This window comes from Mizuhopecten yessoensis, unplaced genomic scaffold (genome assembly GCF_002113885.1).
Source record: "Mizuhopecten yessoensis strain PY_sf001 unplaced genomic scaffold, ASM211388v2 scaffold10641, whole genome shotgun sequence".
Lineage (NCBI taxonomy): Eukaryota > Metazoa > Mollusca > Bivalvia > Pectinida > Pectinidae > Mizuhopecten > Mizuhopecten yessoensis.
In genome coordinates, this window is record NW_018408648.1 from 829,335 (window position 1) to 852,233 (window position 22,899).

At 35.1% G+C, this 22,899-nt stretch overlaps 2 protein-coding genes across 2 annotated transcripts; one reads left to right on the top strand and one right to left on the bottom strand.

Annotated features, from left to right (window-relative positions):
• The first annotated feature begins 393 nt into the window (after nt 1-393).
• On the top strand, nt 394-5,357 carry LOC110461626 (matrilin-2-like). The gene is made up of 6 exons (XM_021515168.1): nt 394-432; nt 1,721-1,794; nt 2,108-2,496; nt 4,137-4,308; nt 4,825-4,856; nt 5,103-5,357. Exons 2-6 carry the CDS (start codon nt 1,740-1,742, stop codon nt 5,178-5,180), a joined length of 726 nt encoding a protein of 241 aa, XP_021370843.1. The 5' UTR covers nt 394-432; nt 1,721-1,739; the 3' UTR covers nt 5,181-5,357.
• Nucleotides 5,358-7,560: 2,203 nt separating this feature from the next.
• LOC110461614 (lupus La protein homolog) lies at nt 7,561-22,858 on the bottom strand. The gene is made up of 14 exons (XM_021515156.1): nt 22,736-22,858; nt 21,069-21,303; nt 20,446-20,518; nt 19,396-19,502; nt 18,131-18,232; nt 17,442-17,549; nt 16,714-16,814; nt 15,045-15,116; nt 14,347-14,380; nt 12,976-13,119; nt 12,311-12,428; nt 11,049-11,158; nt 10,135-10,230; nt 7,561-8,979 (listed from the first exon to the last, which is right to left on the bottom strand). Exons 2-13 carry the CDS (start codon nt 21,300-21,302, stop codon nt 10,156-10,158), a joined length of 1,278 nt encoding a protein of 425 aa, XP_021370831.1. The 5' UTR covers nt 21,303; nt 22,736-22,858; the 3' UTR covers nt 7,561-8,979; nt 10,135-10,155.
• Between the last annotated feature and the right edge of the window lie 41 nt (nt 22,859-22,899).

Genomic DNA, 22,899 nt, shown 5'->3' on the forward strand with positions numbered 1-22,899 from the left:
TATTGATTTAATATGACAATGACACTCATGTAAGATCTCCTATTTAAAAACTGTTTTCGATGATATACACTTGACATATTGTAGAAATTCTTCACAACCGTCCTCCGTAAAAACAAAAAAAAACAAACAAAAAAAACCACGACGATGATTATTAGTTGTGTAAGACGTTAATGGACACACACGTGATAAACGAAGTTTTAATATAAAATGTCATGCGGGACTTGGCTGATACGGTTAGCGGCTATTACTTCGGTATGTGAACTAATAGCTAATGATGATATCTCCGCCTACCCAGCAGTGTCTTTAAGTAACATTAATGTTTTAATGGACGAGGGAGATGTGTATCACGGTAAGTATATAAGCTGTACTTTTGTATCCAGTTTCATTTGAAGACTTTCCTCCATTCTAACTACACATCATACAGACAAAAGCGTAAGTACAATGCAGTTAATATATATAATGTATAGGAAGTCTTGATAGAAACATTTATATCTGCTTTGTCTCCTTGTGATTGCTTCATTATACTGCGGACTATCGAATAAGCAAGAAATTTTCATTATTTCAAGTTAACCATGGACTATATGTTATTTTATTTGATTGATATAAAAATTAATACTACTTGAATATCATATTAAGATATAAATAATATAGACTTAATGTTGAATATACAGAAAAGTTTAATGTGAAATGTATAGCGTAATCACTGATATTTTGCCAACATTCTGCATAGACACATTATTAAGATCGCTGTTTAACCATGTAATATATTTCAAAACTTTTATGTATTTGCTTGGTGTAACTGTATACAGCTACAATAAATGTATACGACTTATTACTGAATCTTTTAATCTATTTATCATATTTACCATATACTACAGATAATATATTGCTTATATGATCCTGCAGACATATGCGTAATTATGTATTTTCACTACAGGTCGTGTAAACATATTTAATATACTGAGAACTATTGATTACTTAATAAATAGTTAATAGCCCTTACCTAAATCTCTTAAAGAAGTTATAGCCAATATCCTTACCTAACTCTCCAACAGAAGTTATAGCCAATATTCTTAAATAGCTCTACATTAGATGGCAACGTTATCACGTGGTTTATAATTCGCGTGTGTTTTCATGTTTATATGGTTTATATGGTTATATATGTTGTCTAGCGATAGTTTACACGTTGCACAAGTATAATGCTTTCAATTAGATTGAAGAAATTGTGCGGTTTTGTTCTTCCTGTAGTTTAAATATCATGTAAAACTGTATTAAACCAATACTTCTAAAAAGTGTTTTCTTTTAAATAGACACTATCCTTACCTAACTCTCTAATAGAAGTAATAGCCACAAGCCTTGTCTAACTCTCCAATAGAAGTAATAGCCAATAATTTTACCTAACTCTCTAATAGAAGTAATAGCCAATATCCTAACCTAACTCTCTAATAGTAGTTATAGATAATAAGTTCACCTAACTCTCCAATAGAAGTAATAGCCATTACCCTTACCTAAATCTCTTATAGAAGATATAGCCAATATCCTTACCTAACTCTCCAATAGAAGTTATAGCCAATATTCTTAAATAGCTCTACATTAGATGGCAACGTTATCGCGTGGTTTATAATTCGCGTGTGTTTTCATGTCGCGAAATTAACATTCCTGCAAAATATAAGGGACATGCAGTAATGAAATGTAACAAAGATTTTTTTCCTTTCTTCAGTGAGGACATAACGTCTACAATGTATATGTTGTATGTATTGGCTCTATTACTGGGAGTGATCCATGTCTCTCACGGTAAGTCAGTAGTCCTTTAATGTATACTAGAGTATAAATGTTAGTGTTTTATTCTTGAGTATGATGCACTGTTTAAAGGTTTATAAAAAAGAAACATTTATTAGCAATTTCCATAATAAATCATTCTTTGATAAAAGGAAATGTGGTCTTATTTTTTCTTGTATTTTTCAAGGGTCTTTATGTAAATATTTCCTTTGTTCATAGCATGCCTTCGGTTTATCGGGTTCGAATTACAGTTCGGTGCACATTTCGATATTTTTTTTCTTTCTTTTTACATCACATAGGAGTGACAGACTCTTCTAATATTTAACAGGTACGGGCTGTAATGGAGTGGCGGCAGATTTTGTGTTTGTTATGGATGGGTCAGACGGTGTTACCGATTTGGGATTCGCAAAACAGAAATTCTTTGTCTCTGGTTTGATCGAAAACTTTGATGTCAACCCTAATAGCAGTAATATAGGAATCCTAGCATACGGAAGCCAGGTAGGAGGAGACACGCTAGGTCTCCAGCCGTTCAAGGGAAAGACGCAAATCAAGGAACATATCATGAGTATGGAGTATCCGAAAGGCGACACAAACATAGCTGTTGGTATCGATGACGCCCGAGAGATGCTGAAGCAGCAGGGCCGACCAACTGCCGCTAAATACATGGTTGTGTTTACCGACAAATTGTCTAGCTCGCCAATGCATACATATACGCAGGTATAGTGGAATAATTATTTTCACTTAGCTCTATTTTCAAAATATTGCTAGTTTTTAAGCGTTAATTCGTGATTGGTTTTTTTTCAAAGATGAACACAAATCTTCCGATAGATTATAACACATGAATAGTTATTCTTAATTTATGGAATAGTGTTAACATCATTCTCGAGTATATATATTTATCTCTTTTTGTATAGTTGGTACTTTTCGCGGGGAATTTAATTATGCCATATTTGTGGTTACCAAAGATAACGCGAACTTATGCAACTAGTGAATACCCATACCACAAATATACAGAGATATGAGAAAGACCTGTTTACCAGTTTACTACCAAATAATGGGGATAAAATATCGCTGTTATATCGCACTAAAAAGTACCTTGGTGGATACAATATTTGTACCTGGCAATGTTGCGCGAACTTAAATCATGACACAACCATGAAATTTTAACCCCGCGAAAATATACAACTATATGTAGTATTCTCCATCAGCAATGCATAGAAAATAGAACATGTGCCGTAAACATATAACATATTGTCAATTAACTTAAAGTTACCATGCCGTTGAACCTTTCTTATCAGAATGAGAAAATAAGTATTTCTTATTTTTCTTCGACAACAGAAGTTATCGTTAATACCACACTCAAGACGTGAAACGTGATAAGATGTAAAATAAAAAGAAATTAAACCTTATTTTCTTACGTGCCGTAAAGAATTCGATAATTTTACATAATAGCAAGAAAGCATGGATACGTTCACCATGTAATGGCGACGTCCACGCTAAAACGTGATCGACTAAGCAGACGACAGACTCTGAGAGAAGAAGGGGAAAAGCTGGAAGCATAGAAGGTGCGCAATAAAGCGAAAGTATACGTTCGCATATGGAGTAAAAGGGGTTTATCCAGCACTTTGAAGTTGCAAATATTTTACTTGATAGTACGGAACTGAATAAGCTAAGAGTTACACTCAGAACGTTCATTAGATCTGACAAATTCGAAGACTTCTTCGCTTTCTGTTGGATTCTGCTCTCGTGACATTTTGTGAATTCGTGTATGCAAACTAATGGCATAAACGTGGCTTCAATTCTGATTATGTTGACATATAAGAGAAAAGGTTTCGTAGGCTTATGTTTATAGAAGTATACACTTTTATGAATATACAAATGTATCTATAAGTCATTGGAATTTAAAATCTCTTCACACAAAATTATTAATATGAAAATAAATTGTACGACTACAATTCTAACCACAGTTTTCACAAAAGATTGCAGAATGATAACTTAAGCAAGCCCGGCGTATGAATATACACGCGTGTTCTTGTCATTTAAAAAAAATCAAAACAAAAGAATTTGTTCGCTGAATGACATATTTTATTAAATATTGTCGATAAATGTATTAAAACCGTAAGGATACTGTATCTTTCTCTTTTAAACATTTATTTTATTTTCATTATTTCATTTGTTCATCAAATATGAAAAATATATTTATTTGTTCCAGTACTTTATATATTGGTTATTCCTAGAACTTCTAACCCTATCTGTAGGGAGTAGAAAAATGAAAAAAAATGAATATTTAAGGTAATTGGTTGTTTATGTATAAATTAATATTTTCGTTATCATGTTTTATTATTTACCAAACGCAGGCATTTCTAGCCAAAGCTGATGGTATTAAGATATTTGCGGTGGGGATGGGCCCAGACAGCTCGAACGAGGAGATGAAGATGCTTGCCTCAGGACCTAACGATATGTTTGCTATACCCGACATTGCCTCTCTAGACGCGTTATCACCGTATTTGTCAGATCAACTATGCAAAGGTAGGTAACTCTGCATTGGCGAGTATTTTGTTGTTTCTAATAGGACTAATATATAACATACAGAAATGTGGGTATCATACATAGATCGATTTTACTTATATTTCCTTTCATCTAAAAGATAAAGTCAGTTAGGCCGTGTCATCGTATAGTGCACCATCCCATCAATCGATTTTACCTACGATTAGCATGGTTATTAACAATTAAAGGAAACACTGCTTTGAATAATGTTGTATTGGAAAATTCGTAGATAATCAGTAAAAAAAAAAAAAAAAAAAAAAATGCCTTGAAATCATACTTTTCATAAATGACTCGAATATGTTTTTAAATAAATGCAGTGTTTACGTTTACTCATATGATTTCAATGAATTGGCGCCGGAAATACTTTATTCGGAACACTTCTGGTCTTACTTTCATTACGGTGCCTCCTCGTTCTCTGTTGTTTCCTTTATTTATCAACTTCCAATGATTTCCCTGTATGTTGTCTTTGTTGACTTTCTTTTATTTTTTATTTTCTAGGCTACATGAACGCATATGCAGATATGCAACAGGTGCGTAGCATATTTCATGATATTCAATTTAAACGTTGTTCTGTTCCTAGAATGTTGAAGTATTTCGTGTACATTGATTAATATATAATACGAAAACATAATGTCCCTGCTAATTCAAGAGTTTTTTAAGCTACATTTTCAATAATTTCACTATTCCTTTTAACATAGAATGTAAATGTTTACACTTTTAAAACTTATTATATTAGTTATGTACTGTTGAGTTAATACGTATTTACTTCTTTTAAGCACGGGCCCGGCCATCTAGCTGGCAGACGAGATAATTCTACCTCCACACAACCAAAGTATAACAACATGCAGCCATGAAACCCACATCACGTGACTTGTGGTTGTTATCATACACAAATGAACATTATAATGTAAATACAGAGCTAAAGTAGTAAAAGACGCGTGCCATGTTATGTAATCAGATTTTTAACACATATAAACATTTGTCACATTGCGAGTGTTCTGTAGTTATGTCTCATTTTATTGAATAAAGATGACCAGTTTGTTTTTCACTTGTGTGTATACTCATTTCTTTCTCTGGTATAAGTTGTCGACATGAACATTGTCCTAAACACGCCGATGTCACATTGTTATCTGTAAGAACCAGTTTTGATCAGTATTTTTGCAACAGAGGTCAATGCTTTTCAGAGGTCAATGCTTTTCTGCTTAGAACATATTTACAAGTGGTCGTGATAAAAAAAACAGTCTTTATAACAGTGCTTTAGTATTAAATACAAGAGAAACATGAATATGTATTGTGTTGAAAATTGTTTAACGTCCATGTGATCGTAAAAATAGAAATAAAACAAAACACCGAAGACAAAATCTCGTTAGTAGTTTAGCCCATCTTGCGGCTGATCAGGCCTGTACTAAGGTACGAAAGAGTCATCAGGACATACCAGGATCACATAATCCTGCAGAAAGACCTACAACAGCTGGAGATCTGAGCAAAGGACTTGGGCATGAGGTTCAATGCCTCTTAGTGTTATATATAATCTCAGTGTTCGACAGAAAACTACATACTTCTATAAAATAAACGATCAAGTCCTGAACGAGGTAAAATCAAACCCATATTTAGGCCTTTCAATGTCACACGACCTCAAGTGGAGCAACCATATTACTTACATTTGTAAGAAAGCTAGCTCCGCATTAGGCTTCATTCGACGGAATTTGCATCACAGTCGAACTTAAAGCAGAAGGACAGCATACCTATCGCTTGTAAGATCAACCCTGGAATATGGAGCGGTTATATGGGACCCTTACCTACAACCGGGCATTGACCGACTGTAACGTTTCCAGCGGAAGGCAGTACGATTCTTACAGGCGACTACCGGTCAAGAGACCCTGTTTGTGTCACCCGTATGCTCCAAGAGTGCGATCTACAATCTCTCCAGGAACGTCGGAGGACACATCCCAGATTGACATGTTTGTTCAATGTGGTTGAGGGGTTGGCACAGCAAAACCAGCCTCTTCATATTTACATCTCATCCAGAACAAGCGTAATATCACTGCAACTAAATTCACGGATTTTTCTACCAAAAATATTGTGGAAAACAGCATACCAACACCCGGTGCTCCAAATTCAAAAGTGCAAAACTGACACTTATAAAAACTCCTTCTTTATCAGAACAATACACGACTGGAACAAGCTGGAATAATCCTGTTTGGGCTCCATCTGTGAAAATTGTCCGGACTTCTCTTTCTAAAGACTAAAACTACCTAAACGCCCTTTCCTCTGTTGATTAAATACCAGTATTGGTGTCGTCAAGTACACATTCAGATTCAGATTCAGAAGAAACCTACATGACGATGGAGCTGGTCTGCATCTGGTTCCACCGAAGATGCATACAAGGTAACTATAGAAAACGAAAGGTGAATAATATACATACACAAAAGTGAACCATTTTCTCTCTTTTTAAAAACTTGAGATAAAAGACCCAGCAATTGCCTATAGCAAGCAGTATAGGAATTGTACAATTATATAGAGTGCCATTTTAAAACATTAGTTCCACAAACGTGGATGCGATGCCTTTGTGGCAAATATATAAAGATTGTATACTATTAATTAAAATATTCAATTAAGACGCTTTTTTTCAAATTAAAAACTTAAATTATGATTTTTCATTAAGATTTAAAAGCATTTTTTGTTTATAACTCTTGGAGGAATAAAGGTTTTATGAGGATTAAACGGATTCTTCCTGTACCAAATCCAAGATTATGTTAACAATTTTCATACATGTCCTTTCAGATTGAACACCGTTGTCAGATGCAATTCCATGCATTAAACACTCTTTTCAATTTGGTTTGTGTAACTAAATTTATGGTAGGTGTAATTTAATTTAGCAATTTAACTATTTTAAGTATTTGTAGGAAACTTTAAGCAAATTAGAACTTTCCTTTAAGTTGTTGTATGCAAACCATTAAGTGTGTCATATAAATCAAAGATGGCCTCTGGTGACAATATTGAATTTGGCTCAAAATCAATCTTGCATGAGTAATTGATACTTATAGTATCTGTAGAAGGCTTTGCAAGTTTTGAAATCAAAGCATTCCTTTAAGGGTCATCACGTAAAAAACCTTTGTGTGGAAGGAAATACTGACACGGAGTAATTATATGTCGTTTTTGCTATGCAGGAGACACAAAAATTGGACAGAAGGCTTCCAATCGAATCAAGACAGGAGAAAGAAACACAAGATAACGTTTTGTTTAGTATTTATTTTATATTCAATGAATGTAAAACAATTCATGATATGATTGATGGATGAAGATCTACGAATATCATGATAAAATTGTGTACCACATGTACATCCTACAGTCTAATAAGTATGGACATTTTAATTAAATTTTTATGTGTCTAATGAAAGATTGAAATTTCAAAGCCACAGTTTACAACAAATATAAATGCACTCCAGTGAGTTTGTTTTTTTGATCATATATGTTTAGAACATAATGCAACTAAACTTTTCACATGATTGTATTCCTGGGACATTTAAACCTCCACTTAATATATTAACCCCTTCATATCAATGATTGTTAGTGATAGTCCTGTCATTTAACTCATTCACCCCCAAAATTTCATAATGAACTACTCCAACCTTTGAATTGGAAGAGTTACAATGTGTCTTCACGATCGAATTAGTTCAATGTTGATGAAGCTGTACATAATTTTATTTTTAGAGTACACTTAGAAATGATGACAAAATTTACTTGTATTTAACCACAAAAAAACAAAGAAATAATAGTACGGTCTCACAGTACATTATACATTCATCATGAGCATTTATAATCTGTGCATGTTGGAAGGATGAAAATACAAAAATGACAAAGATTTAGTAAAGATTTCCAACTTCAATATAAGAATTATTTCATTTACAAAATATTCAAATCTGTTTGTCTTATTTAAAATTGCACATATTTCATAGTAAACGAAATAAAGGACCTCACAAACGAGTTCCCATAAGAGGAATTTTAAGAAACAGGCTTAATTGATTCTCCTAAAAGTCTGATGTTACTGGGAGCAAGTCTAGTATTCTGTTTATCATATAGGCAAAAAATAGCAAGTAACTGGAAAATACCACATAATTTGCCTTGAATTTCAATTTGTGATGTTGAATTGTTCCTTGAAGTGTTACTATAGGCTGGTAAATGTATGTGAAAGTGTTGTAACACTGCATAGCATCACACTCTGCATACAATAAAACCCTACCTTAAAATATATGATAAAACATGGTAGCAAGTATTATTAAAGATGAAATCCTGCAAAGTATATTTACTTGATTAAGATAAAACATTCACAATTAAATTAACAATAGTTTTGCTCAAACTTGTAACTGTGAAAGAACACAAGCTGTTGAAATCTATAATCCACCATTTTCTCCTGTAGTTTCAAATGAATCTCTTCAACGTTTTGTGGACCTAAATGAACTTTGTGAATATCCTCCAACAACGGCAGAAAACTTGGACTAGAGGGTTATGAACTGTGTCTCTGTGTCACTATTTGCCATTTCAAGTTTTCCCTTTCTAAGCACCCCTTACTTGGAGTCATGACCACTGCATGGACTACTCAAATCATTACTTGCCCCTGGAACTAATGTCCGTTGTTTTCTTCATTAATACCTGTAAAAAAAAAAACATGCTTAATTTGAAACAAGCTCAAGAAATGCAGTTGAGTTTACATGACAGATAGCTAAATATCTGTCAATAACAAATATAGAGCATATAGGCCATTGAATTTTATTGCGCATATAGTTTTCATTTGTTTAAAAATATCTTCTTAAAACTACTTTCGAGTCACATATATGAAAACTCTTTTCAGTTTCGTGGACTAAAGACATTATTTAACTATTTGAAAGACATCAATCCATTCTATAGACTCTGATGTCTTTTAACCCACCTTACCCTTTTTGAAGTTATATATATCAGATAGTTCATATCATCTATTCGTTATCTCTTTTATTATTTTAACACCCTTTTTATTTTAATTATTTACACATACAATGCGATTGCTTTTAAAATTAACCTTTTTATCTGATTTTATCTTCGCTACTCGCATGTTTGTTTTAAAAAAAAAAAAAAAAATCTCCATGGCCCTAAATGACCAAAGCCGTCAAACATAACAAACAAACAAACGAATCTTCTTAAAACTTTTGTAATGTAATGCAAACCATATTACAGCATTAAAAGTTACATGAAATGTCAAAATAGAATAACGTCATTGCATACAGTTTAACTGAGGGGCTATTCCATGTTCCAATATTTCAGTTATAAATTGGGGCAGTAAATCAGTTTGTGACTGTGTGTGACATCACTGGTTCTTGCTCTGCTGTTGGCAAATGGTGCTAGATCTTACAGTAAAATACTTTACATTATTGCTCACTCTAGTAATCTAAGAATTCTAGGAAAGTGCAAAATATAGTGTGTGTTGGTTATTACAGTGCAAGCTTGTGCATTGATATACAGCTGATTTGCCACTATACAATGCAAGACGTTATTGAAAGCACTGGCCTTTTAGAAAACAGAACACATAAAATATCCTCCAATACACACAAGTTAACAGGGATCAGGGTTCAGCGTGACTGGGGTTATTTTTTGGCCCAAATGATCCAATGATTCTTGGGGTACACTTTACAAATATTAAACTCCTCAAAACCACAAATTTTAATGTCTGGAAAAATTCACTTTCATTATGGAAGGCAGAAATGGTGAAGGTTAAATTGCAGGGACAATCTGCTGGTATACGGTAGCAAAGTCTCTACAGAACCAAACACTTACATAGCGCCCATTTCCTTCCCTTCATTCATCATCGTCACTATCTCCTCCTTCAGCATCACCACCTGCGTCATCTTTGCTTTCCTTTCTTCTCTTGTCCTACAGCAGACAAGGCAGGCACATGTCAGTCATATTGTTCATTAGAAATATCAGCTTCTGAATGTGATAACTAATTACTCCCTACTTTAGGTCTGAGCTGACAGGTATATACAGTTTCACTTTCATGAGATGATCTCATTTTGTTAAAAAAGCAATAATTCAATGTTCATAGCAAGCTTGTTGAACTGTGTATTTCCAAAAAACAAATCAATGTTTTTTTATTATCTTTCTGCATCTTATACATGCTATACATTACCATAATTAAGTGCATACATTGTATTACAATATAAAATTCAGTTCTAGTGCTTCTTCATTTTTTACAAGATTCTTGTTTTTATGCTCTTGTTAGGTAAATTCTTGCTTACTTCTGTTCAATTTCCATATAATACTTTATTTCAAAGTGAAATAGGTGATAGAGTCCAAAATACAGACAAAGATTGTACTTCAGGAAAAAGTCGATACTTGCAAGCCATTCAAATGCAGAAACATGCGAGTTTGACCTAGAAACAATACATCACCCAAGTATTTATCACCACAAGAAGCTATTCCGTCTTTGCGTATTGCAGAGTTATCTTCTCTTGTGAGCAGGTATTGATTGTTATGCATTTGTTTGTGAGAGTAACGTCATCAATTTTTGAGAAAACGACTTAATTTTCAAACCAATGGCGTATTAATCAATACCTGCACAAAAGAGAAGATAACTCTGCAATATGCAAAGACAGAATAGGTGGTGTACAGTACCAAATCACTCTCTGCTATTAAACTGTAGGAAAGAACTACTCTGGGACAAGACATTTTGAAGCAAGTGTATGGTTTACCTTTGGTCCACGCCAGTTGCTTGCTCCTCTCTTTTTCCCCTGTCTATTCTGTGCCCGTCTCTCAGCAAGTTCGCTGAATATCTTTCTCCAATGTTCCAACTCAGCATCACCTATTTAAACATACATCTCAAAACTTACATTACTACAATCACAATGTCAATTCTTTGAAAATTATTTAGGACTGGCTCAGATAATATTTTTGTTTTTACTTCCTTTTAACAGCTATGGACATTTAAGGAAGTGCCAGGTTTTATTGGTGAAGGAAAGCCTGAGTTCCCAGAGAAAAACCACCGATCTATGGCCAGTATCTGGCGAGTGCCCCACATTTAAACACTCGGTCACTGCAGCCCTACTGGCTGAGACTTCATTAGAAATATCACATTTCTATAATCATGATATTAATATTTTATCGGTTCATTACTTATTTCAGTACTACATGTACTACATCACTCCTACAGCTACAAAATGAAAGTTCAATATATAGCCAATTTCTGGTCCCCTGAAACCAGGTCTTTACAGAGGCAAAGATGTGTGAAATAGGCCTCGTCAAGAGTATGAAATAAGTAACTACTTGTTTTAAAAGCAGTATTAATTCCAACTGCAATTTCCTAAAAAACTATCAAACGGTGTCGGAGAATTCCACATTTTCATGTAGCAGTGCGCTCTTGACCCACACCAATCTATCTGTCCAAATGTTTAAGTCTGGTGTTAGGGCCAGAGGAAACTCAGGCTCAGGCTCACCTGAGACATCTATCTGTCCAAATGTCTAAGTCTGGTGTTAGGGCCAGAGGAAACTCAGGCTCAGGCTCACCTGAGACATCTATCTGTCCAAATGTCTAAGTCTGGTGTTAGGGCCAGAGGAAACTCAGGCTCAGGCTCACCTGAGACATCTATCTGTCCAAATGTCTAAGTCTGGTGTTAGGGCCAGAGGAAACTCAGGCTCAGGCTCACCTGAGACATCTATCTGTCCAAATGTCTAAGTCTGGTGTTAGGGCCAGAGGAAACTCCGGCTCAGGCTCACCTGAGACATCTATCTGTCCAAATGTCTAAGTCTGGTGTTAGGGCCAGAGGAAACTCAGGCTCAGACTCACCTGAGACATCTATCTGTCCAAATGTCTAAGTCTGGTGTTAGGGCCAGAGGAAACTCAGGCTCAGGCTCATCTGAGACATCTATCTGTCCAAATGTCTAAGTCTGGTGTAAGGGCCAGAGGAAACTCGGGCTAAACCCCTGGAGTATCGAGGATGCTTGATCACATGCTTACCTTCGAGTACATCACAAGTGACCTCGTCCTCCTTTATCATGATCTTGTTCTCGTTAGCATCCAAAGCTGCCTGTAGACCCTCCACAGCCTTGTTGTCTCCTTCAAATCTTACCCAGGCCTAAAATACAAGGAATAACAGATTAAACATGGTCTCCTTTCACCTTAAAATTTGGCAATAAACATTTATCAATTATCATTCATACAACAACCTGTTCATATGTAGGTTTAGCAAGAGATTACAACCAGCAAAAGTGTCATTTAAGGTGGACATAAACATTTGTATTTTACTGTCACAAGGACGATACTTCAGAAAACTTATTTCCAATTCCGTTAGTAATGAAATAGATCTAGATTAATCCCTGTCATATCTTTTGTCTTCTAGGTGGTGGCACAATACCACGACGTCATGTTTTAATTCTTACATCACAAATGGTGACATAGCATGAGGTAATACGCAAAAATATCCCAATGTACTCATTGCATAACATGGCAGTCTAGGGAGCACCTGTATAAAACATTTCAAAGTTGAGGAAAATCTCAAGCAATGTACTGTCTATGGGAAATCTTAGACTTGAGGCAATCTCAAGAGTTGAGATGTTTTGTACAAGTGGGGCCAGTAACTGAAGTTTATATTATAAGATGTAAGGTCATTTCCTTCCATTTACCTCATTATCTCCTCTGTCGAAGTCGACCCAGGCAATTGTTCCAAAATCTGAGAAGTAGTTTTTGAGATCTTCTCTTTCTGTTTCTTCTCCCTTGATTCCGCTAACATGAAGAACTGTTCCTTTTGTGATAGAATCTTTCAGTTTCTACAGTACACAAACAATCAACTGAATCACATGCTACAATAGACAAGCAATTAAACACGGAAGAGTGTTGTGGAGAACTTGATATTCTACCGCCAGTGAAAGGTACAATATGACTAACATATGCCTTTGACTTAGGTAAAGAGCTCTAAACTATTGCAAATATTCTGTCTTTATTTTGAAGCAATGTCTTTATGCATGTCCTAGTTAAGGTGTCCTATAAAGTTACAGATGTTACTTGAACTGTCAACATCTCCAATACGATGGATTGTAAAATTAATGAAGATTTAAGTTTCAGTGATGTATTACTCCGTATAGCCACATTCATATGGGTCTGATGTGGCTCTTTTTCCTTCATGAATTCATCAGTGATCCTGATTTTTCACACTTACTTCAGACTTCCAGAACAATTTGTAATACAAGAGGCCCAGGGGCCTTAATAGCTCACCTGGTATTATATTTTTCAATTTAAAACCTGCTGAGTACCATTCAGGTTTATCAAAGGAGTACAAGAAACAAAGTTGCAAGAAGAACTACATATAAATCTGTTTTGGTGGGAAAGAAAATAAACCGTTTATACGAACTTGAGTCTCCTTTGTCCAAAGATGATCTAGGACAAATTTGGTCAAAATCCTTCAATTGGTTGAGAAGAAGAACGTTTTTAAAGATTTACCTTTTTACCCCTTATTTAGCCCCGCCCCTCTGCCCCGAGGGGGGGCTATACCGTCCGTTTATACAAAACTGAGAACCCTTTGGCCAATGATGCTCCTGACCAAGCTTCAGACTGCATTTGGTTTAAATCCCTTCACTTGTATAGTAGGAGAGAAAAAATCCTCTACTTCCCCTATTTGGCCCCGCCCCTCTGCCCCCAAAGAGGCCACACCCTCCGTTTATACAAACTTGAGTCTCCTTTGTCCAAAGATGCTCTAGGACAAATTTGGTCAAAATCCTTCTATTGGTTGAGAAGAAGAAGATTTTTAAAGATTTACCTATTTTCCCCCTATTTGGCCCCGCCCCTCTGCCCCCAGGGGGGTTATACCCTCCGTTTATACAAAACTGAGAACCCTTTGGCCAATGATGCTCCTGACCAAATTTGGTCAAAATCCTCTGAGCCATTCAGGACAAGTAGCATTTTAAAGGAAAAAGTTGACGGACGCCGGACGCTGCACCATGGGATAAGCTCACTTGGCCCTTCGGGCCAGGTGAGCTAACAATAGAATACCATCTTACCTCTCTATCTTCTGCTTCACGTTTCGTTGATTCTCTGCAAATTAAGAATTACTTGGTATAACGTCATCTATTAAATACTTAAGGAGGTTAAAGTATCAATAATCAAAGAATGATTTTATAATGCATGTTCATGTGGTGAATAGACAAATGTAAATGTGTTTTCTCTCGATACCTTCTATTTGATGACAATTAAACACAAATCAACCATACAGTACAATACTTAACACTAAGGTTACATTCACGTATCCCGGTTGAAACAGTACAGGTGGCGCAGAAATATTCCACGAAAAACAATAAATAACTCAAACTAGCAATAGTCAGCATTTTAGTTTTGCACAGGTATGTCTGGACTCATTTGGACTCAATTTACATGTGCTGAATAATCCTGAGGTCAGCCTCAGTTCAGATCTGAGCATGTCATTCTCTTTACAGGTTCAACCGTTTCAACTGGTATGCGAAAGTGGCCTTTAGCTTAAAATTACATGTATATGTAGGGATTAGGGATATAAAATAATTTGTAGACAACTAAATTATTTCCAATTATTTGAATATTTCTTGAAAATAACATTTTGAAAATGTCCATGACTGACTTGATAAGCTATTGAACTGTGTAAAACCATGACGACGACACTTGTCATTCAAGAAATCATTGAAATTATAGATTATTCACGAGGTGTATCCGAACAGTTTCTTCTTACTCTTTTTTTCTCAGGTTTTGTTCCTGTTTTATTTTCTTCTTTTCTTCCTGCTTCTGACTGAAGTAGAGCTGCCTGCAGAAGAAAAAGAACTAGAAATATGACGGGAGGACATCATTACACTCACAACATCCCTTAATATATCATTTAATTTACAGTAATTAGAAAATAGAATAACAGGATGAATAACTTAATTAAAATAATACATTAAGCGGGGGATGGATATACTGCAAAAAATTTTCAGATTGCAATATATTTCAATATTTCATAATAAATATGTCAGAATGACATGAAAGTCACCCCATAATTCTGTATGATCATTTTCCGATAAATCATTGACCAAGCTACAACTGATATATTTCGACCTGTCAATCAAAATGGTAAACAATGACCAGGTGTAAATACATACACGCTGTTCAGCTAGCCATGCCAACACATGGAATTAATAAGAAAACATGTGGCAAATACAACGTTAGCTTTGACCGACACCTCGAATACGGGGAGATCTGCGGGCTGACACGCATACGGTCCCCTGGCATGGGCAGATCAGGTAATTGGAATATAACGATGTTGTTTTCACAACAATAAGTTTCAGAAAAGATTCAATCTTATATACACATAAATATTTTACTTTTTTGTAATGAAATATACTTTTCCAAGCAGTTTTCTGATCGTCTGCAAATCCGACTGAATTGGTCATAGGTATCGGCAGAGTGTGTACCGCTTAAAGGCGGTCACTCAAACAAGTCCAACAAGGACCGCCAACATCAGAATTCGCGAGACATGAAGAACACCAAACAATTGTGAGTTCAGCAATTCTACTTTGAAAAGAAAAGATCGGAATGTATTTGGCTGTTTTGAACCCGTAAATATTTAATTTTCAAACTCAAACTTTTATCATTATCGGGTCAAGTCGCATGGATGTCACCTTGTAAATTCCTGCCTGTTAATAGTATCACGTGACCTTAACTCTTTGCGGTACACAAACTTGCCAAATTCGCCACTTTACCTATGTAGATTTGACACATACCCAATAATGACATTTTAACCCCAGAGTGCTAAACATGATGCAATTCTTCGTTATGTTTCCCCAAACGTGGTATTTATCAATTCACAACACAACGTCCTGAACAGATGGGCCTAGTTTACTCAAGTTTATTTATCCGATTCTATCGTATAATTTGCAACTTTTCGTAATTGTTAAATTGGCAATGCAATCAGGGGTTATTCAACGAAATTTAGCAGTTTATTGCTGCAAGCATTCTGAAAATCCTCGAAAAATTTATGATGAATGGTCGCGATCTAGAACTGGTTTTGGGTTGTTTTTGAGTATCGTGTACACCCCTTTCTTGACACTTGATTTTTCCTTTGAAAAGTGTGCACTTTACACAAATATTAACGGTAGTCGTTGGTCAGACATAAAATATCTAAATCAATCAATAGCAATTTATAATATGACAGTTTACCCCCTTAAGCACAAGACAACAGAGGTCAAAATCTGGGACTGAAACTGGGATTCCCCCCTGGGTGACTAAAAACATCTTTGTGATGGTTAGACAAAAAAGAATTGACAAAGCAATTTATTAGTACTTTCAATGGGTGACAGTACTATAGGAATGTACTATTGCAATATACGGATACTGCCCTCCCTCTTGTTGAAGATGTGACTTACTTTGACATGCGTTTAAGTAACGTGTCTTGAAATTTAATTTCAGCTGCAGCTAGAAATTTGTCAGCATCACTCTGACTTTGGAATACAGCAAACACAGAACCCTGTAAATACAAACCAAACAAAGTACACAACTCTGATCCAGATGACACAAAAACTCATCTGGTTTACTTGTAACTAACCCGTGAATATTAAAAGGACATATTTTTTGAGGGAATATTTTAAAGAAGGGTGCAAAAAGATTCTCTTCTATTAAACAAAATGAACAATAGTCAGCAAGATTGCTATGGCAGTGATGTTAGTCTTCTATCCTAATGAGCAAACACAATGTATGATACTTCGATAAATCCCACGGTCAATTGTGAAGTAAAATTGATATCCTGCATTATGTTTCCATATAGTGAGAAAAACTGTTGAACGGGATTATTGTGAGTTTATTGTATTCAAGAGGATGACACATGAACATGAACATGTACAGATGTTTTTATCATTAATCACTAATATAAGGAGAATGTCATTGTTACCAGAAACCCTTAAATGAGGGAATTTCACCCCTAAACAGCTGCTTGCACTCCGAGTTTTCAAGAATGGTTGTATGTATCTAAGTACCAAGGGGTACAGAATCTTGAAAATGTATCAAATATACTCCCAAATTTAAATTTCAGTGGGAACACTGTGTGTGCCAGCTGTGCATAGCAGAGTCTGATCAGAACAGCCGATGCCTTACTTACCTTGAATTTTTTATTTATGTCTCGCCTCATGAAAACAGTATCCATAGGACCGTGCTCTTCAAAGAAGCTGATAATTTTATCCAACGCCATATTAGTAGGAAATCCTTTCTGGAAAGGAAAAGCAAAATGTCAGTGGTTATGTAACAGATATAAAGAATTCTAGGCCCCTTATTTCATGTTGAGCATTTATCCAATATTCCACAAACACAAAACATAAATAAAACACGAGAAAAAAGGCATTTATACAAGTGTCGCAGGGGCATTTACTCTTCAATTTTGAATTGACAATATGATGACTATTAGTATGGATAAATATTTTAGAGATCTACTTATTGTGATTAATACAACATATATTATCATTAGCTATAGCTAATTACCAATAACTCACAAACCCAACCTGAGCGGCATGGGACTTTATCCAACTCATTTTTAACAGGCAGATACATGGTTCAATTGAAAGAAATTTGCATTGAAAATGGGAAAATTGAATAAATTCACAAAACAGTAACATCCCATTTGCTCCCAAGTGCTCAATTACAGCTAACATGTTTTGTCAAACTGTTAATCTGAACGCGAAAAATTAGACAAATTTCCTAGACCAATTTCCCAGGACAACAAAATGGGTTCATTATTTAGACTAAACAAAGGTATAATGAAATTGTTGATGAGATGTGTTAACTTATACCTACAGCATACACTGTCTTTTTTGCTATTTCAGAACGTCTGTCTTCTGTGTTCTCCGGTAGAGGTTTATCGGGCGATCTCCTCATGTACACACCATCTTTACTGACCTGTTATATACATTATTAAAAATAATTCAATTCAATCTAAAAAGAAAAGTGGTGACCTAGATAATAGTATCATTTAAATTACACATTAATGCACATGTGTATTACATTTGTCACGTGATGCTTATATGTCTTCATTTCACAACAGACTGCAAGTTTTTATCATCTCTGATCCTCTAGGCAGTTGTCCTATTTTGTCTTTTAACCTGGATATATTTGGGAAGTTTTTTTTAAATTTTCAGTCATCAGACGATAAATGATAAACACCGACATCGTGCAAGCTGTGTATTCCAATCAATCAAATTATCTATAAGAGCAATCAATAACGATGCAAACTACAAATGTATATCCAGACATTAAAGGGGCTGGTCGGGGAAAAAAGTACAAAATAAATGCGTCTAAATGCGTTCTCTGGCCTTCCAAAAGTTATACCAAATATATACCAATATGATGGTCGAGTTCTGCTAGCAATGTCTAGTTTTGACCACTGAAATATCGGCAAAGCCCCGTGTAAATTTAGCGCAGATCTATTTATATATGTCATGTGGTTGTTTCGAAAATGAGGCTGTGAAGATAACAACAATAGCACGCCGTCATGTGCCATGTCAGACTCAATTAGCGGACAAGGCAGCAATAATGTACGTAAATAATTGTTTTCAAAGATCATGTATGATGCAAGTGTAGTATTCCTACCTATATGTTGTTGTTATATATAATGGTATTGATACCTCGTGCCTGTCATGACTTTTGGATGCATCTTTTTTTTTCGTCATGATGTTTACATTTGGCCTGGTTGATGACGCGCGTGCGGTAAAAGTACATCACCGATCTGGGTCAATTGAGAGTTTTAGACTGTCAGGGGACGATTTAGAATTTCTTTAATATAATTATAATTTTTACTCTTAGGGAGTGAATTTCACCAAAATTTGAATTGGTATATATCATAAGAAGGTATTTTAAACATGTGTATGCCATTTTAGCAAATATGACATTTTTCCCCGACCAGCCCCTTTAACTTATTATAATCCCCTGGCCTAAGGCCTGGGAGGGGCCTAATAAACTGAAAGAACTTATTCCCAATCCCTTTGACTGTTTAATGTCAATAAAAAATGTTTGAATGGAGTCGTTTTAATTCTTTATTTGACCTGTTCAATATCTAGTCTTACCTCCAGGAATCCCGAGTCGGACTTCCGTATTGCTGTTGCGATCATCTTCAGGTTGGATGTTAGCTGTTTCAGTCTGTTGAACTTTGTCATTATTGCAAGCGACACCCCTAGATTTGTGTTAAGGTACATGAAGTGAGACTAAAGTACACTCAAATCTAACATCTGACACCCCTAGATTTGTGTTAGGTACATCAAGTGAGACTAAAGTACACTCAAATCTAACATCTGACACCCCTAGATCTGTGTTAAGGTACATCAAGTGAGACTAAAGTACACTCAAATCTAACATCTGATACCCCTAGATTTGTGTTAGGTACATCAAGTGAGACTAAACTACACTCTTATCCAACATCTGACACCCCTAGATCTGTGTTAAGGTACATCAAGTGAGACTAAAGTACACTCTAATCTTACATCTGACACCCCTAGATTTGTGTTGAGGTACATCAAGTGAGACTAAACTACACTCAAATCTAACATCTGACACCCCTAGATTTGTGTTGAGGTACATCAATTGAGACTAAACTACACTCAAATCTAACATCTGACACCCCTAGATTTGTGTTGAGGTACATCAAGTCAAAGGTTAAAGTAGTGAAGGTAATCAGTTGAAATTTCATGATGATTCCTCTTACCAATCAATGATATTCGACGAACTCGATTAATCTGAACATCATAAGATAAAAGTACACTCAAATCTATCGTCAGTGTCAGTACTCAAATAGATTGTCTCGTACGTGATCAATAAAGGATTCAAATTTTTGTCATAATAAAAAAAAGACCAAAATTTGTAAATGAAACACATATATATAAAGGCCAAAACTCTGCATAATGTTTGGTGCCAGACTTAAATTCAGTATATACAAACTCTACCTTTCCAAAATACCCGAGTAGCAAGTTTATGAATTGTAGGTGAAAAATCAGTTAGTTAATTATGATCCACTTAGTTATCGTTGATACCATGTAAGCCAACATCATACTGTAATATGTTGCATCATACAGGGGCATATAAAAATGACGGCCCTGTCTCTAGTATGTACGAAAGGATACATCCATCGGAATCCTCTCTAATCTGTTCTTGAAGAAATCGATCCCTTGGCAGATTCATGTCTCCAAAATAATACTGCAAAGGACAGGTTAAAATGTGTTAAGTTATATCTGTAACATTTATGGGTTTCATGAGAATCGGACAAATGTTTTGGCATAATTTTATATACTACAGTACATTCTATTTAATACTATATGTCTATGTTTTGCTAATGATTTGGAATACACTACAATATCGTTGATCAATTCCTAAGATTTTTAAATATCATCTCAGCCACTCTAATCTGATACAAATGTCTGTTAGGCCAGACAAAAAAAAGATATGTGCGTCCTGTAACATGTTGAACAAATTTAGAGTTGATAGGGTAGGAAACTAATTTTATTTTAACAAATAATTTTATATTCTAAAACCTTACATATCTAATCTTTGATATTTATCCATAGTAATAGTCATAAATAATTTGTATTTAATAATCAAACCTTTATATCCATTCAAGTTACCAAAATACTAGCATTTTTTCCCATTCCAATTTTTTTCCCAATAATAATTAATTTTGATCAGTCTTTATTTTGTCAAACTAAAGTTTAAAAACTAATTAAATGATGCATTTTTCAGCTCTTTTCACCTCAAGTTGTTTGATGATTTTTTTCTCAAGGTTATTTGGGGGCCCCAAAGGGGGTAGGGGAGGGTCCTCTGGAATCACAGCGTACGTTCCTATTGTTTCCTTAACTTGATCATCTTCCTCCTCCTTCACCTTCCCATTAACGTTGTCCCCATCATTTGTTTCTTTTGTTTGCTCAGTAGTTGAATTGGTCTGTTTCACTTCATTCATTTCTGAATCACCTTCAGCGGTGGCCATTCTAGAATATAAAAAATATATATACTGTATAAAGTCACAAACCCAGCAAATATTTAGTGAACTAAAATGTTGATTTGAAATTAATAGATACAAAAACAACAAAAAAGTGCAAAAGAAGTGAACCTTGTGTCAACATTAGCTATTGTAATGTAGGGTCGACTTGAATGGGTGTCATTGAAAAAAAGTAAATAGTATTTTTCCAGAAAATGTTTCAGAAATATCATTGAATGCTGCATAATGGATAAATGATCAATGACAGTAATGTTGTTCAACAAGTTATATTAATGAGATTTCAAAATCTGTTTATGTGTCTCCATTTCTCACTTTTAAATCTTTCAAAATATTTTCAAGTTTGTTGCTTTTCTTATCTTATTGATTGCATAGAACAGGTCTCAGGCCACTGATGCACAAATACTCATGCATACTCAAAGTTGTTAATAATTTGATAAGGTAAACTGATAATAGAAAAGAACGAACACAGAAGAGAGTTACTAATTATGGCTCATAATAGAGAAAAGAGAACTGAGATACACAACACGAAAAAAGGGCCCGGAGCATACAGATGTTTCCATTCTTAATTGTTTTGGTACAGAGATGTTTCAGTAATTTTTAAGATGTTAATGTACTTTCAGAAAGTTATTTCAAACATTTTTTGAGGCTTTCTGCACTCGTCTTGAAATACAGTTTTACTTTGTTTAAATTTTGTATTTTGTATACATGTGTTGTTGTCAGCTAGATCTCACATTTCTTTCTCTTCAGCATTTTTCATCTTTACAAAGTGCCAAAACATTTTACTTTTAGATACCAAATGCGTGCAAAAATGGTGTTCTCTAAATTCAGAAATGTTGAACAGTTGTAAACCAAGGACTATACTGGCAGAATTTAGCAGCTGTTGGTGGTTTCACTATTTTATTCGATTAATTAAAAAATATAGTATAATTTCATTAAGCATTCGTCTCTAGGTATCACCTATTTCATATTATGTAATATTACACTAACAAATTATCATTTTCGCTCCATTAGTTGGCATAGGACCACTTCGTAGCTCTGACGACGCAATATATAAAAAAAAAATCTCGTCGTCAGACAACTATGATATCGCAGCTAGAGGCAGTATTTGTTGGCCTATTCTCATGTCCCTGTGGCCCGAGTTTCCTCTCAACTCACCATGCAACGATTGGCATTTAAACAGATTTATGGTGTGGGAACCTATTTATCTAAATATTATGTCAGGTGTTCTACCAAAGAAAACTCCTGTTAAACTGATCACCAATATAGGCCTAATCACACAACTTTCGTTTTCCGATGAAGCTGACGCCGAACAAATGTTGCCATTATTGGTGAAATATGTCACGTTTTCTTCAGTTCACATTGTAAAATATTTTCACCAAGTTATGCTGAATTTTGAATGGAGCAGAAAGAGCTCCTCTTACCTGTATGGGTTTCCTTGTTGTTGTGAAATATGCCGGTTATACGCTGATAAATGTATGTCGATGTTGTTACGCAGGCAGACCACGTTTTTGCGTCAGACATGTGCGCATGCGGTTGTATTGTTTCCGGTTGAGTACTAATAAATTACACAGTGGGAACAGAGGAC

Coding starts and splice junctions, on each gene's coding strand:
- LOC110461626 (XM_021515168.1), top strand. CDS start 1,740: ATGTATATGTTGTATGTATTGGCTCTATTACTGGGAGTGATCCATGTC. Junction 2,497..4,136: donor CAATGCATACATATACGCAG/GTATAGTGGAAT, acceptor TACCAAACGCAG/GCATTTCTAGCCAAAGCTGA. Junction 4,309..4,824: donor GTCAGATCAACTATGCAAAG/GTAGGTAACTCT, acceptor TTTATTTTCTAG/GCTACATGAACGCATATGCA.
- LOC110461614 (XM_021515156.1), bottom strand. CDS start 21,302: ATGGCCACCGCTGAAGGTGATTCAGAAATGAATGAAGTGAAACAGACC. Junction 12,429..12,975: donor TCGACAGAGGAGATAATGAG/GTAAATGGAAGG, acceptor CTTGTATTTTAG/GCCTGGGTAAGATTTGAAGG. Junction 11,159..12,310: donor CACTTGTGATGTACTCGAAG/GTAAGCATGTGA, acceptor ATGTTTAAATAG/GTGATGCTGAGTTGGAACAT.